The 15,752-nt window shown below is 45.2% G+C and overlaps 2 protein-coding genes across 5 annotated transcripts in view; one reads left to right on the top strand and one right to left on the bottom strand.

Annotated features, from left to right (window-relative positions):
- Positions 1–15,752, bottom strand: part of LOC127473544 (uncharacterized) — a 460,553-nt gene that overhangs the window by 149,476 nt on the left and 295,325 nt on the right. The gene's annotated exons all lie outside the window — the stretch shown is intronic.
- The window catches only part of FBLN2 (fibulin 2), a 110,463-nt gene that overhangs the window by 82,205 nt on the left and 12,506 nt on the right, over positions 1–15,752 (top strand). For 3 of the 4 annotated variants that reach the window (XM_051793227.1, XM_051793225.1, XM_051793226.1), the window contains exons 5-12: positions 1,545–1,731; positions 3,050–3,256; positions 5,493–5,609; positions 6,020–6,121; positions 7,449–7,583; positions 12,883–13,017; positions 15,112–15,249; positions 15,541–15,684. In XM_051793227.1, the coding sequence (XP_051649187.1) occupies positions 1,545–1,731; positions 3,050–3,256; positions 5,493–5,609; positions 6,020–6,121; positions 7,449–7,583; positions 12,883–13,017; positions 15,112–15,249; positions 15,541–15,684 (1,165 nt within the window). The remainder of the gene's footprint in view (positions 1–1,544; positions 1,732–3,049; positions 3,257–5,492; positions 5,610–6,019; positions 6,122–7,448; positions 7,584–12,882; positions 13,018–15,111; positions 15,250–15,540; positions 15,685–15,752) is intronic. The other variant, XM_051793228.1, reaches the window with a different exon arrangement.

Here is a 15,752-nt window from a genome sequence, read left to right as displayed (position 1 = left end):
GGGAGACAGGCTCTGATTTAATGGGAATGCCCCCCTGGGATTGCTAATCATGAAACATGATTCCTTCCCATTTCCATGCTCATCCAGCCTTCTCTTACTTGCCCTCCTCAGGTGAGGGATCTCCCTCCTGGGAAGTGGGAGCTGAGTTCAATTTGCTGCTTCTCCAGCCCTGGACTTTCTGTTGGCAGAGCTCACTGGTGCCAGCTCAAATCATTCCCTTCTTTTCTGTGTCTGATCCTTTGCATTGGCTGAATATTTGGATAGACTGAAATCACCTCTCTGGGTTCAGAGAGGCTGTTTTATGAGTTACTGGAGTGGATGATTATCAGAGGAGTTGCAGAGGGAAAGATTTTATAACTAATCTGACAGTTTAATGTGTATATATATATATATATAAAATTAAAATATATAAAAATATATTAAAATATATAAATATAAGAGGACATTTTAAATCTAAATCCAGACAAGCATCTTCAATTCCCACACGACCCCTGCTGTCTCTGCAGCAGAGACTCCCAGCTCCTCACCTTCCCTGCTGGGTTAGGTGTCCTCTCTGCATGCACAGTATAGTCTTTTTGAATTTGATATCATTTGTCTGATGTGGGTTTGTGGCCTGACTGTGCAGTGGGTCTGTATGGGACTCAGTAAAGCACTACCAGGTTTTGTCTGCCACCTGCAGCAGATCAAACTGCAAGAGGTGGGAGGCCCCATTGCATCAACCTGTCAGCAAAGCTGCTGCTGCTTGGATGCTCTCAGGAAGGAAAAGGAAGGCAAATAGCTCAGGAAATGCACCCTGGCCTTCCTCCAGCCACTGTCTCAGCAGGATGTGCCCAGCACAGTCAGGTAATTAAAGGTCACAGTAGGTTTGCAGGGCAGTGGTGCAGAGAGAAAGAGTCTTTCCTGACACCCTGACAGGGCTCAGGTGCTGCTGATCCTCCTGTCCGTGCAGGCTCTTTCCAATTCCTGTCACATTGTGTCCCACAACTGATCATTTCTTGAGCTCTAATGCTAAGAGGTGTAGATCTATGTTGTTTTCTTTATGATTTTTATTCATACCACACACGAGCAATGGCTGTGCAAGAGCTGGGAGGAGCTGGTCTGTGGCACCACTCCTTCCTTGCACGTGGAGCTGCTGAAATCCCTGGCACAGCCAGACTTTGTGTTTACTGGGGCTGCAGTTGACCCCTCTGTGCAGAATGGCAAAAACAAGCACAAGTAAAGCTTTGATGTTTGCAAGTGTCTAAACCCAAAGTGCTTTTCCAGATGCTGAGGGAAGTGCAGATCAGTTCCAGATGTGTGGGGGCTCATCCCTGAAGCTGTATTAAATCACAGAATCAGAGAATTGTTAAGGTTCTAAAAGCCCTCTAAGATCACCAGGTCCAACCATGAACCCATCACCACCATGTTCACCATCAAACCACGTCCTCAAGCACCACATCCACATGTGTTTTGAACACTTCCAGGGTTGGTGACTCCACCACTGCCCTGGCAGCCTGTGCCAGTGCTCCCAAATCCTTGTTCCTGACAGTGCCCTTCCCTTGCAGCAATGCTGTGACTGCTGCAGTCTGGGCCTGAGACTGAGGAGTGAGGGCAAAACCTGTGAGTCCAACATCAACCTGGGCTACCCCTGCAGCCATGTGATGCTGTCCTGCTGTGAGGGGGGGGACCACTTCATCCATCCAGAAATCAAAAGGCATCCTGAGCCCCTGCCAACAGTGACACCTGAGAAGGGTAAGTGCCCATTTATCATTTGGAGACATCGCAGACAAGGTCTGTGTGTCACAAGGTCATGCAGGGAGCTGCTGGAAGGAGTAGTGTGAACAGTTGCTTTGCCTCTCAGATCAAGTATAGACTTGTTCTTAAAACACTTTTAAAAAAGCAAAGAATATGTGGATGTTTCTGATCCTTAAACAGACCTTCTTGAGCAGTTTGGTGTTTTGTTTGGTTTTCCCCCCTGAGTCACACAGTCCAGAGGCCTCCACCAGCCCTCCATAAGGAGCAAACTGAAGGTGTGTTTTAGCAGGAGCAATCCTGCAGGATTCTGTATAAAGCAAAGGATGACTTTTGTTCACTCCAAGTAATCCCATGGACTGTGATATCAATGAAACATCCTGGGAGTAGATTTTCATACAGAATGGCAGCTTTCTCACAGCACACTCTGGAACAGCCCCAGAGCACTGCAAGTGTGTTTTCACACTTTAAACATATAAACATAGTGATGCTGAAGAGCTGAGGCAAATTCTGCAGCCAGAGAGGCCTGACAAAGGGAACGTGGCAAATCTGGAGCTTGGACAGCCATGAGGCTCAGCCCAAGATCACGTTCTCTCTGGCATCACTCTGTACCCACCTGTCACATGAGTTTCATGGTAACCTCCTGCATATGTGAGGGTACAATTTTGGTCTCATGAACTAAATGTGTATTTTCTCTCACCAACAAGGGAAAAGGTTTATTTAAGAAAAACTGGCTGAGAAACTCGCTGAACAATTCATTTTGGTGTCACAGAAAGTCTTGTCAGACTGGGTTGGGGATGGAAAAGGATTGTGTTCAAAAGCAGTGGATAGGGCAGCCATGTCACTGCTCAGTGGCTCCCAGGCTGTTGGTGATGCTGGTACAGAAGGAGCCAATAAATTGTGGTGTTGAGAAGAGTTTCCAAACCAACTGGGTGCGTTTTTCTCCTGAAATTTGAAATTCAGTGTGGTTCTTTGATGGGGCCGATTTCAGATGAGGCTTCAGGGTGATACCTTAGTTCAAATACAAATAGCAAGGGTGTTGGCAGTCAGTGTGAAAGGGGAGCTTGTGACCTCCTAGGGTCTCCCTGTTTCTCAGTGGCTCCTGTAAAATGTCTGTCCTTCCAGCTTTACAGAGAGAGAAGGTGGACCTTCAGCACAGTGGTGTTATTCCAGGATGGGTTCATTTGCTCTATCCTTGGAGTAACTGTTTTGGGTAGCTCTGCCTTTATTTGGAGTTTGTGTGACCAAACACCCCATTCTGTCCAGTCCCACTGCAAAAACACCCATCAGAGAACCAACAGGTGCTGTTCTGTTGTAGTTTCAGAGAGGGAAGATCACAATGAAGCTCTGTCCATCAGCAGTGAAGCTGAACTATCAAACAGCCTGCCTGGAGATGACCTGGATGAGTGTCTCCTCTATGGTGGGGAGCTCTGCCAGCATTTGTGCATCAACACCGTGGGCTCCTACAAGTGCTCATGTTTCCCAGATTTCACCTTGCAGGATGATGGGACCAGCTGCTCTCCAGGTGAGATGGGCAGGGAACACCAGGAGTGGCAATATCTTTGTGTCACCTGCATTGCTCTTCTAAGCTTTTCTTTAGTTTCTCTTTGGTTTCCGTGAGGTTATTTTTGGGTGTTGATGCATGGACATGTTCTGTAGAAATCGTAAAATATAAAGAAAAATAATAATTTAGGAAACTTAATTATACCGTATTTCTTTGTTTTGGTGGTGTGAGCTCAGGGTGGTATCTCATATGTTCAAATTAAGAGTGTTTGCACTTTTCAGAGGAGGATTTCTAAAGGTTTTTAATGAATTATCTTTTCTCAGAGAAATTTTGTATTTCACAGTTAGGTTTCCTTTAGATAAACTTAACTCAGTTTAGACAGAATCAGCATTGCTTCCTGAGCTTTGATTTTTATCTAAAATCATTAACATCTTTCAATGATAACAAACTCTAAATTTATCCAGTGTGGTGGAAGTCTGGAAAAGAAAGTCTATTATATTGTAATTGTTTTGATTTCTGCAGTTCTCCAGTGGCAGGATTTCAAATCAGATAACCCGAAAAGTTGAAACCTTATATTAGTTACAAGTGCTTTCAGTTATTTAATGAGCAAAACCAGTGTTTCCATCCAATGACAGAATCCCTTAGGCTTCCCAACTCTCTTCCCAAGCCAAACAATGAGCATTTATGTCATCCTTCTCAACGTGGTGTTACATCAGTGATGTCTTTGACTGTTCCTGTGGCAGCTGTCTGCTCTGTTGTTTGAATTAAAGTTCTGGGGAAGGAACCTAATCCAAAAGGGGCAAAAAAAATAGTTCTTATTTTAGCACTGCAAAATTTGGCTCACCTGGAGCGTGTGTGTGCTTTTGTTTGGCTTTACTTTGCTTCTCCCCCCCACCAGCTGGGCCGAAGTGCAGATTTGGGTGAAGACATCCTGTTGTGCTGTCAGTGTTCTTGCAGATCTGCAGGACTGTGGTGCCTGTGGCTGTGCCAAGAAGTGTGGAGGGGTTTGCAGAGCTCAGCTGGGGTAGAAACTTGTGATGAGGGGAGAGGACTGTGTGTGGGACACCTGAGGTGGATGGGAGGAGCAAGGGGAGGAAGGGTTGGTCATTGCTGGCTCATTCCTGGGTCAAATTAAGGGCAGGTTTGGGTTGGATCTCAGGAAAAGGTCCTTCCCCCAGAGGCTGGTTGGGCACTGCCCAGGCTCCCCAGGGCAGTGGGCACAGCCCCAAGGCTGCCAGAGCTCCAGGAGGGTTTGGCTGATCCTCTGGGGCACAGGGGGTGACTCTTGGGGATGGGCCTGTGCAGGGCCAGGGGTTGGACTGGATGATCCTTGTGGGTTCCTTCCAACTCAGCACATTCTGGGATTCTGTGACTCTGAACCTCACTGGTTACACTTGGCTAAACCACATGTGCTCTGCCTGGCCTTTTATTTCTCGTTTGTCCTCTGTGTGTGTGCCCATCTCTGGCATTTCTGGGGAAATCACTCAGGCTGTGCCACAAGCAGGTGATTTTGTTTGTCTCTGTGCCACAGCTCATTGTATGTCTGTGATGACTTTGGTTTTTTTTCATGAAATCACTCTTCCCATACCCCAAACCTGCACTGCAATCACCCTTAGTCATTTAATGTTGTCATTGTTTGGTGAATCACACTTTGCTCTGGGTGATATTTGAACTTGAGTCAGTGGCAACAGGACACCTCCCTCTTAAGGAAGAATTCAGCCTTATGGATTTAGGCTTCTGTTTTGGTGATATTTATAAACTGGATTACTCTTATTGATGTGCCAGAGTTCTTTTTTTTCCTGATACCTTTAACATTACTGTCTGATGGAAATCTTAATGACAGACAGCAGCTGTCATGTTTTCCCTTTGGCTGTACAAAAGCCATTCCAAAGTATCCTGTGCTTATAAAGGTGAGTGTCTCCTGTTCATCTGTGTTGAAATAGGATGGACAGAATAAGGTCAAAGGCTTGTTTGGGGTTTGGATTTCTTTTCCATCAAACACTGAATGGAGGACAGCCACTGTACTTACAATATAGCAGAGATTTTTAAAAATAAAATTATCACTTTCTGGTTTATTCAGATGTTGCAATATTTTACTCCACACAGGTTGTTTTCAGCCAGGCTCCCTGATCTGTAATCCGTGATGATGTTTCCTCCTCCAGACCACGATGGGGTGGGATGGATGGGACCAGGCCCCTTGGCATGTGGGGTGGGGATGGTGCTGTCCCTGATTCTGTCTGCATCCCTTGCCTTACAGATCCTGACAGGGCACAGGTGACAAGGCTGGAAGCTGAAGCCACCATCCCTCCAGTAGCCTCTCCCTCTCAGCCCATTCTGGTGGTGTCCTTGCAGGAGGAGCAGGACCAGTGTAAAGGTATGTTGGAGGTGGGAACTACTCATGCAGGGAGTGAGGAATGTCTGGAGATGGAATAAAATTCCACTCATCCCTCCCCCAGTCTGATCTCAACACACATCCCTAATTTGTTACCTCTGGCACAAGGCTGAGGAATTGTCAGGGGAATTCCTGAGGAAGGAATTTGGGGCTACACTCTGCCTTCAGTGTAATTACCCCCATGGGTGTGAGGGGAGCAGCAGCACATGGCAGCAGTGCAGGGAGGGTGCCAGGGGAGGGCTGTCAGCAGTGATTAGGGCTGTTGGACACGTTGTTTACAGACTGCAGTCCCTGTTGCCTAAGCTGGGATGGTTTTTGGGACCTGGAGGTGTGTAACTGCAGCTGATCCGTGCCGTGGCTGCTGATGTGTTTTGTAATTGTGCCTCGTGCAGATAACGGGCCCTGCAAGCACCTCTGCAACGTGGTGGAAGGAGAGGCCGTGTGCTCCTGCCTGGCTGGGTACACCCTCATGGCTGATGGTGTGTCCTGTGAAGGTAAGTGCTCACCACAGAGAGGGGGGTTTATCTCTCACCCCCCTGGGTGTCCCTCTAAGGGTTCCTCATTGTCGGTGCTGTGAATTGCAGTGGCAGTGCAGAGACCACTTGGCAGAAGGAATCCCAGATCTGCTCCACAGGTAACTCCTGAAGCACAGTGTGCTGGTACCTGAGGACTTCAGGTGAAGGCAAACCTGGATTTGTGCTCTTTTCCTCTGACATTCCAGGCTTTTCTTCAGCCCTCTTGGTTTCTCTTCCCATGCCATTCCTGCCCAGGGTCTGTCTGCACAGCTATGGACACACAGCTTTTCTTTCTGGAGCAGTGAGCAGGACAGAGGCAGGTTTGCTGTCCTGGAGGACCCCCAGAGCCACAGCTCTGCCCGACATCTGCTTTGTTGGGGTTTATTTCCTCTTGCCTTGAAAACCCGAACTCAGGGAGGCTTCACAGCCATGGGAGCTGGTCCAGCTCCAGTTGTTCCACTTGACACTGGAGCTCAGCCTTGCACAGTGATGAGCAGTGAATTCCAAAGCTGCACCATGACCATTCACATGATAAACATTTTAAGTGGACATGCAGGAGTAGTGACAAGGGATATGTTTGGCCAGGGAAGATATGGGGGTCAGAAGCAATGCCCTGTGACATACCTTAATTATAAATCTTTAAGTATGGGAGCAGTGACAGTAAATGCAGGGAGAAGCTTCCGATGCTCAGAATTGCTCACAAATGATCCACATCCCTCTTAATCTCAGGTCTTATTGAATTACAAATCGTTTTCATGAAATTCTGGACAGTCTGTGAAGAAAATGGGATTTTAATATCACTAGATGAAATATTCACAGTGCAGTGCTTACTGAAGTGTGGTGGAAGCTAATTTGATTAATTAATGTCAGAATCAAAAGGGGCATTTCAAGGCAATCGTTTTCCTACAGGAAATGAAAAAATTTATAAATGTCAGTGGAAGCAGTGAGTTTAAATTGTAGCAAGGGCCATTTCTAATCTAAATTACAGCAAGGATTTGATGGTAGGGGTGCACTGGAACAGTGTGCACTGGCTCTGTGGGACTGCCTGCCTGGTTCCAAGGATGTTTCTTTCTGGCATGACGAAAGTGTCGGGGTGTGAGCAAGGACTAGATGATCTCCGAGGGTTTCTTCCTTAGTCCAGCCCTATTTTCAGTGTAACACTGCATTTATTACAGCGTGGTGCTGATGTGGAAGCTCCAGCACACTTCATTCAGACATCTCCAGCGCGAAAGAACTGTTGTTTCATTTCAGCAATTGTTCTAATAGAACTCTGTTTTTCCCTTTTGGCTGCCTCATGCTGGTGTAGATTTGGATGAGTGCCTCACAGGTGCTTGTTCCAGCGGACAATTATGTGAGAACACACTGGGATCATTCTCCTGTGTCAGCCACAGTGGGATGTGTGCAGAGGGCTTTATTCTCAACAGGCATAGGAAATGTGTTGGTAAGACGAGAGGTCTCAGCCCTTCACCACAACATCATAATGCTCCATGCTCTGCAATGCATTTAAACCATTTGTGCTCCAAGGCCATCCTTGCATATGACATTTCAATCCCAGTTAGTGGAAACACATGTGCACCATTTGCTCAGCCACTCCACCTCATGAGTCCTGTGCTGTTTGGCTCCTTCCCCAGCAATACATCCTTGGGTTACAGATAACTCTGTGCACAGCCAGGGGTGTGATGACCACAGCAGCACTGATAAATCCTCCAAAAAACAGAGAATTGATCTCTCTGGACACTGTCAATGCTTCCCAGGCACCGTGGAGCAACCAAACTCCAGCAACACAGCTCAAGGGATCTGCGTGAGGCCGGGCAGTGGAAAAGATCCATTCCAAAGGGATGGGATTCTAAACTTCACATCAGTCCTTTGTTGATTCTGGCACAGATTTCTTTGTGTAAAAGTCAAAGATGCATTGTGATTCTGCTGTATCATCCCTGCTGTTTGAGTCCATCTGAGAAACCAGTCGATCTTTACAAGTGTATTTACGAGGATTTAATTTTTTCCCAGCAGCCAAGGCCTGAGCTTATGAAATACTTTCTCTTTTGGGCACTTTTCTAGAGGCTGGTTTAGGAGGCACGTGAGCTGCAGCAGTGCTGCCTGGAAAAACAGAGCACCTGGAGACCTCAAGTCATTTCTGGAAGCAGCAGTGCCTGTGACTATAATGTCATGTGTGGATGCATGTGCCTTCTTCCAGCCCTGTCCTCCTCCCTATGTTTAGAACATTGTTTTTCTGACCATCATAGCTTTGGTTTTGTTCTGTCTTTAAAGCTCTATGACCTCATCTTACTAATGAGCACCATGTGGCCTGGGGGCATGAGCAGGAAAATTTTCTGCAGTGTCAGGGTCTGGAGAAGAAATGTGATTTACCACCTTCTGGGTTTTCCTTAACTAGCCAAAACTGCATTTTTAATTCTTTTCTTATTATTATTAATATTTATTTTGAAATCAGAGATACTGGTAAGTGTGGAAAACTAATGAAATGATTTAGTTTAACTGAAATGGCTGAGAGCACAGCACTGGAAGGCAGGAGGCCTTTCAGAGGCAGAATCAGGCTGTGAGCTGGAGGGTGGAGCTGGAGTTGCCCATGGTGTGTGTTCTGCTGCATCCACCAGGTGAGCAGCTGCAGAACTGCCCCTCCTTGTGTTCTGCTTCTGTCTTTGCCACTTAATTCCCTGATGTTTTCCTAGGACTTTGCAGGAAGGATAGATCTGTCCTTTTCCACAGCCTTTTGAAACTAACCCAGTGCATGTGTGTCTGCAGCTTTGGCAGGAGCTGCTGTGGCAGGTGCCAAGTGCTTCCCTTTATTCACTTTCTTCCTCTCCCCCATGACATTATGATAGAGGTTTATTATGACTGATATAAGATAAACCTCAGGCACTGCTAATGAAAGGAAAGACACAGCTCTCATTTGTGAAGCTGAAAGACCTTTTTCTCCCTCACTAAATACCAAACCTCTGTGTTCCTCTAAATGCAAGTGCGTTTTTACAGATATCCGTTTAAATAATCCAGAAAACTTGGAAATTTCTCTTCCTTCTTTTTGAACAGATCCACCCTGTGTGCTCCCTGCTGGTATCCAGCTCTGCTCTGAGGGTGATGCCAGGAGAACATTTGCAGTATTGAACATTTTTTCCTACTTTTCTAGTCCAAGGGGAAAGCCACAAGCACACTGTGGTTTGGGTTCTGTTCACTGTCTCGTTCTGAGATGTCCTTTTCCAGCCTCACTGCCTTTGTGCCACACCTTGAGCTGTCTCATGCACCACGAGGAAACCTTTGGTAGTGTGTTTGCAGAATCCCCTTGGTTTAATGATGTTACTCTTTGCATATTTTAGGGACGGGGAGGAACAATCTGTGCCCAGCAACAAACCAGCTGCTAACCTTTTATCTGTCGAATTTCCTTTAGTCAAACTGTGGAATTCCAGATATCCAGGATTCCTGAAAGCCAACCGTGCACAATGAGGAGTCACCAGCTGTTTAAATAGCTCCCACACCTCACCTTTGTGTCACTTTGAGAGCAGATAATGAAATGTCTGCAGGCTGGAAAGCTCCATGTTCCCCAGAGATAAGAGCCAGGCTCGATGTTGTTAGTGGGAATTGCTTTTCCTGGTGGCTTTCAGGCAGAGTCATTACCACCACCCACTTACACAGTGACTATTTTACTCCTTTCTTTGCTACTTCCATCTCAGTTTCCCCTCCTGACAGGAGGAGCAGTGAGTGGCCACGTTATCCCTGAACTTTAGGGCTCTGCCTGAGCACAGGATGGGTGTTGCAAAATAACCACATACCTAAATTACACAGATATAGCCTATAAAACAAATAGAGCTGAAGCAATTTGAAGAGGAAAAAAAATAAGGGTAAACTACAGAGGCAGGACAAGAAAAGCCTCCATTTCACATTTTTATAGAAAGGCCATAAAAATTCATTTTTAATGTCAAAGTACGTATTGAAACAAATAGCAGGAGGTAAATGTTGATATTCCTTATGCCAGCAACAGATGGGTCAGGGATCCTGGCTATGGTGCTGTTTGCATCCACAATTCCTGGGAAAAAAGGAGATATTACATGATTACATTTCATCCTGGGTTTTGCTGACATAAAATGAGGAATTAATAAAGTCACTGCCACACACATGACTGTGGAGATTTCTTCAGATTAACCTTGTGACTTGTTTTTAATATAGTACTGAAGTATTTTTCCTCTTATTCCTGTTTTTTTTAGTAAATACCATCTTACCCTACCTCACAGTCTTAATTGGGTTGGATGAAGACTACAGCTGGTGCAGTGTTGGAATTAACTGTGTTCCAAACTGCAAACAGAACTCCTGTTATTCCTAGTGCTCTGTCAAGCATCTCACTGACTTGTTGGGTTGGCTTCCAGGATGGAAGAAGCACAGGTTATGGGCACTCTGGATTTTATGGAACATTTAGGAATTTAATTAGAAAAATTAATAAAAAAAGGCATATTTGTTTGATTAACTGGAAAGGAACTTTGGTGAGCTGGCAGCTGGTCTGATCTCAGAGATGGACATTCATGCCCTGTCACTGGGCAGGGTTTTGCATGTCCAAGGCTCAAGTTTAAGCCTTGCACCTCAACCCAGTTCACAGTCCTTGGGCTTTGTCAGTGTATCAGATGTGCCCAAACCTTCCACTGAAAACAAAATTGTGGATGGAATCTGCCAGTTTCCATCATTTTAATTTCCTCAGATGTGTTCCAGCCAGTTCTATGTGTTTTCTCCTGTACTCAGAAGTTTGAAAATTGAATCAAAAAATAGAGACAAAACATGGAACTGTATTAGATTTTTTTTTTTCCCCTCTGTGAAAAAAACCTTCTTTGTCCCTGTTTAAAACCTGCTGGTCAGGTGGAATACTTCCTCCCTTCTTTGGCTGTATTTCAGGCAAGCACACTGTCCTCCTGGTGGCTGTTTTGACATGGTGCTGGACTGACTGAAGTTCTCAAGATGCAGTGGGGTGGTCAAAGTTTGTTTATATGAGAGGTCTTTTTCTGGTTTGCAAGAAAAGATAATCTCATATCTGTGGTACAGCCAGTAGAGAGACTTGCAGTGTGTTGGGTGCTATTAGGTGGATTATCCATAGCTAGTTTTCTCAACAATTAATTAATAAATCTCAAATTTATTTAAGAACGAATTCTAGTGAGGTGGGAGAGTTCTACCACCGCACCTGATATTCTTCTCCCAGCGTGAGGGATTTTTTGTTTGTGTGTTTTGAGTGTGGGTTTTTCCCCCCCAAGATCACCCATGAGAATATTGCTCCTTGCTCTTCATCCTGCTGTATAGAAACTGCACTGGGAGGACAGAACTCTATAGAAGCTTTGGGGCCCCTCTGTGGGAGCATCAAAGATCTGTGGGACAGGCAGAAAGATCCAGGTGATGGTGGGGACCTTGCTGGTTTCACCAGCTGGCTTTGGGAAGCAGGTCCACAGCATGGAAAGAACAGCAATAACAAACAAAAGGAAAACACAAATAAATGAGAAGTGAAATGCCACCAAGTTCATGTTGTGGCCTTGCAGAGCATGTCACCAGTTAGTCCATCAGGAACTGAAATTTCTTGGTGCCCCTGTTCATCTGTTTGGTAGAAAACAAGCTGAGATGTTTTTTAAGACAAAAAGCTTTAAAAAATGGCTCTTCCTGTTTTCGTGCTCCACGGAAGAAGTCATATATCTGATGTACTTATCTGAGAATGAGGTTCTACAGCCAAAATGAAAATCTGATTTAAACAATACTTGCTTTATTGTGCAGTATGAAAACAGCTTCATGCACAGAGCAGCCAGATGACTTGTAATGGCTCTGGTCACATTTGGCTTTTGTTAGCTCTGGAAATACTCCTGAGCTTTATATAGAGATGGGAACATGGGGGATTTTGTGGAGATTGGCAAGAAAGTTTCTCCTCCCAGTCTCTGCCCCTTTTTGTAACTTCTAGGTATTTACTCATCATGCTGTTCCAGCTTTCATTATTAACATCAGCAAAACCTGGATTTGAGATGATTTCAGCCAAGCCTATCAAAGGTGTTTCATATTCCTTTCCTAATTGTCCTACACTCTGCAACCTTGCGTTTAAGTGATTCTTTTTTTTAAAAAAAGAACTTTTCCCCTACTCCACCTGCTGAAATCAGATCTCTTTAAAGATTGAAATAGGAATTTGAAACTTGATTGAGCCCCCAGGGTTCCTCTCTCCCTGTGTTCTTGCTATCCAGTTCTAATGATGCGTTTCTTAGGAACTGGGTGTTTGGATTCCTCCCCCTCAGCAGGGCAGGCAGCTTCAGAACCCCTCTCTTGCAGCAGTCCCAGCCCAGCAGCTCCTGCCTGGCCTAGAGCAGCAGGACTGATAAATAGCCTGGGCTGTGAGAAGCTGGTGGGGAGCAAAAAGCATCAATCACTTCCTCATTCAGTTGTCCAGGGGGTTCCCATCCAGGAAATCCAGTAACCCAGTGGCTGATCATCAATCCTCTGCCCACCCTGCATTCAATCAGTTCTCTCCATCCCTGTCCTCAGTGCCTGCACCATCCATTTGGGAAGAGGGGAGGAGAAGGAAATCTCCATGGGATTTGTGTCTCTTCAGTTACTCTGGAGACCTTGAGTCACTCATCACATCGCTGTAACAAAGCCTACACTGACTATCTTTTGGAAGAAATGGTTTCACTGGAGCTTTTGACTCCTTCCAAAAGAGCAGGAAGAGGGGGATCACTTGCTAAAAGCGTGGCACTGATTGGTTTAACTCTTTGTTGCAGACATTAATGAGTGTGTGACAGAGAGACACACCTGCCAGCGCAGAGAGCACTGCGTCAACACCATGGGCTCCTTCAGGTGCCTGCAGGAGCTGACCTGCCAGCCAGGCTATGAGCTCAAGGATGGGGACTGTGTTGGTAAGACAAGTGTTTTTCAGCTGTTACAGGAAGGAAGGGAAAGGGATTGCAAAGGATTTTGTTGTTGCTGCTCTGGGATATGAGGGTTGTAGCTACAAAAGGCATTGTGGAAGTGTTGGGCCCTGTAGGCCCCTTGTGTACATTCATTTATTTGAAATGGTTTCCAGTGATAAATTATTTAGAAAATGGGTGAAACCTTGTGAACTAGGATTTGCCCTGTTTTGAAGGCATTACAGAGAGAATTCCCTGATGGAGGAATTCCCCTTAACTCTGCCTGGCTCTGCTGTGCTCTGGAGGGGCTGGTGCTGTTTGCTGTTGGGTCACAGCCTGGAGGGCTCACGGGCTGACAGCCCCAGCCTTCCTGTGTTCAGGAGGGCTGCCTGCACTTAGTTATGCTTGGGATGGCCGTGGGGTTAAGAAGTTACTCTGCATCCCCCCATCTTGGACTCTGGAGGTGTCAAACAGGGCAGGGAACATCAGCCCTTGCAGCAGCAGCAGCTGTGCAGCTCAGGAGTGTGCAGGACACCCTGCCCTGCCTTCAGGGCACAGTCAGTGCTCTTTACTCCTAAATTTTCACCCAGTTCCCTGACAGCTGGAGTAACAGATGCCCAAGGGAAGAGCTTAGCCTTTGAACCAGAACATTAGGCGATAAACCAGAAATTACCAGCAATCTCCCTGTCATAAGTAAAGCTTGGTTTGCTTAAAGAGGCTGTTTGTGTCTTGTTCAGTTGTCTCATTCTAGAGCATTTCTAACATTTATTACTAATCTAATTTACTTTCTAGTCTTAAAGTTAGATAATAGGGGATTATAAGGTTTACAAATTGTTTTAAAGTAGCCTGTAAATTCATGACTTATAGGAAAGGCTAGAATTTCAGAAGTACCCTATGCAAAATTGCCTACAGATAACTATTGAATCTTATTTTATTAATGTGAGGTTTATGAAATACTCATTTTTCTTTGTCTCAGTCTGTAACTGTGGTAGGCAGAGTTATTAATATAGTGCCTTGTGAGGGACTGGTGATGTTCCCTCATGACCTTAACATTTAATGAGGAGTTGGAGTAGAAAGAGAAGTGCCAGCAGTTCTCCCCTTGTCTGCCTGGAGGAGTGGGGACTCCTCCACTGGGGACTTCCTTCCATTTGTCTTTATCTTCTAGTGAAGATATTCCTTGGGAACCAGCATGTGTTAAAGCACCATTTGAAAATGTGCACAGGAGCTGAATTTTGAACATATTTCTGGCTGAGTCTGCTCCAAGGTGGGATTTCTTCAGCTGGAAGATGGAAGCCACACCACTACACCACAGTGACTCAGCACAGAGCAGTTGGGTGTAAATTTATAAGTTTGAAACCTGTGGGAGGTGTTTTCAACATCTCTAGAAAGCAAACACTGAGTTGGTGAACATAATTTGGGAAATAATTTCATATACTTAATAAAAAATGAGAAAGTTGTGGTGGGCTCTGGCTGGAGAGTAAGAAAAAAAGCAAAATTTGCTACCAATACGACTGCCTCATTTAGATTTTTTCCACATAGTTTTACGAGCTGGGTAAGTGGGTTTTGTGTGTACATAAGTATATATATATAAATATATATATATATACACCTGCATGACTACATGTCTGTGTGTACACAGTGAAATCCCAGTCCTTCAAGCAAGGTTACTTATGAGTATCAAATTCAGAGGAGGCAGGTTTCTACCTCCCTGAATTCCTGAGGTATATAAGGAATAAGAGCCCATTTTGCTTAGGAAAGGCTGTGGTACGTATTTTATTATGAGCACCTGATTTGTAGTTTTAATGTGGATCTTTAGGATTTTAAAACTGCAGGTATTTTGGTATTTGTGGGTTACAAGAGATGCTGCAAACGAGGCAGTAGGGACCTGAGTCAAATTTGCTGCAGGACCTGACAGATCCTGAAGCCTGTACTGAAGTGGATGTCCAAGAACAAACACACCTAAACCTCAGATTTCCCACTGGCAACATGTGTCTGGTTTAAATAGTGCCTCCTAATTTCCTTTCTGGAAGTTAGCTATTCGTGAAGATTGCTGAAAGTTAGAGCTCAACTAATCCCAGTTTGCTGTTCTGGTCTGATTAACAGATATTGATGAGTGTGAGAGAGGAACTCACAGCTGCAAAGTCAACTTTGTTTGTCAGAACACAGAAGGGTCCTTCTACTGTGAGTCAAAGCAGCGCTGCATGGATGGGTTTCTGCAAGATCCTGAGGGAAACTGTGTTGGTAGGTGTGACCAGAGTGTGTTTGTAACTCCTGGGCCTTCCAGCCTGTCCAAGGGGGGTGTATTGACCCTTGTATATGTGGTTTGCCTCAAACCCTGTTGTGAATTTAATGTAAACATTGCTGTCCTTTTAAACTTATTGCATTTGAAAGTCTTCCCACAGCAGACCTTCATCAGCCTTATCTTTGGAGCACAAGAAACTGAAATGAAGGAAAAGAAGTGGCATCTGGAAGAAAACAGGCTAGAAAGATTAAATAGCATCTCTCACTATTCTAATTCGTTTTTTTCACCAGATATTAATGAATGCACGTCCCTCCCTGAGCCCTGTAAACCAGGATTCAACTGCATCAACACAGTTGGGTCTTACACCTGCCAGAGGAACATGCTGAGCTGCAGCAGAGGATACCACTCCAACGAGGAGGGCACCCGCTGCGTTGGTAAGGGGGGCTCGGGGTCAGAGGAGAAAGTACATTTCAGTTCTAAAAAGAGGCTTTGAGTTACCTCC

Source organism: Manacus candei, unplaced genomic scaffold (assembly GCF_025592945.1).
Source record: "Manacus candei isolate 608988 ecotype Guabito, Panama unplaced genomic scaffold, ASM2559294v1 h1tg000036l, whole genome shotgun sequence".
Taxonomy (NCBI): Eukaryota; Metazoa; Chordata; class Aves; order Passeriformes; family Pipridae; genus Manacus; species Manacus candei.
The sequence above is the reverse complement of the archived record's forward strand: the minus strand, read 5'-3'. Positions and strand labels throughout refer to the sequence as shown.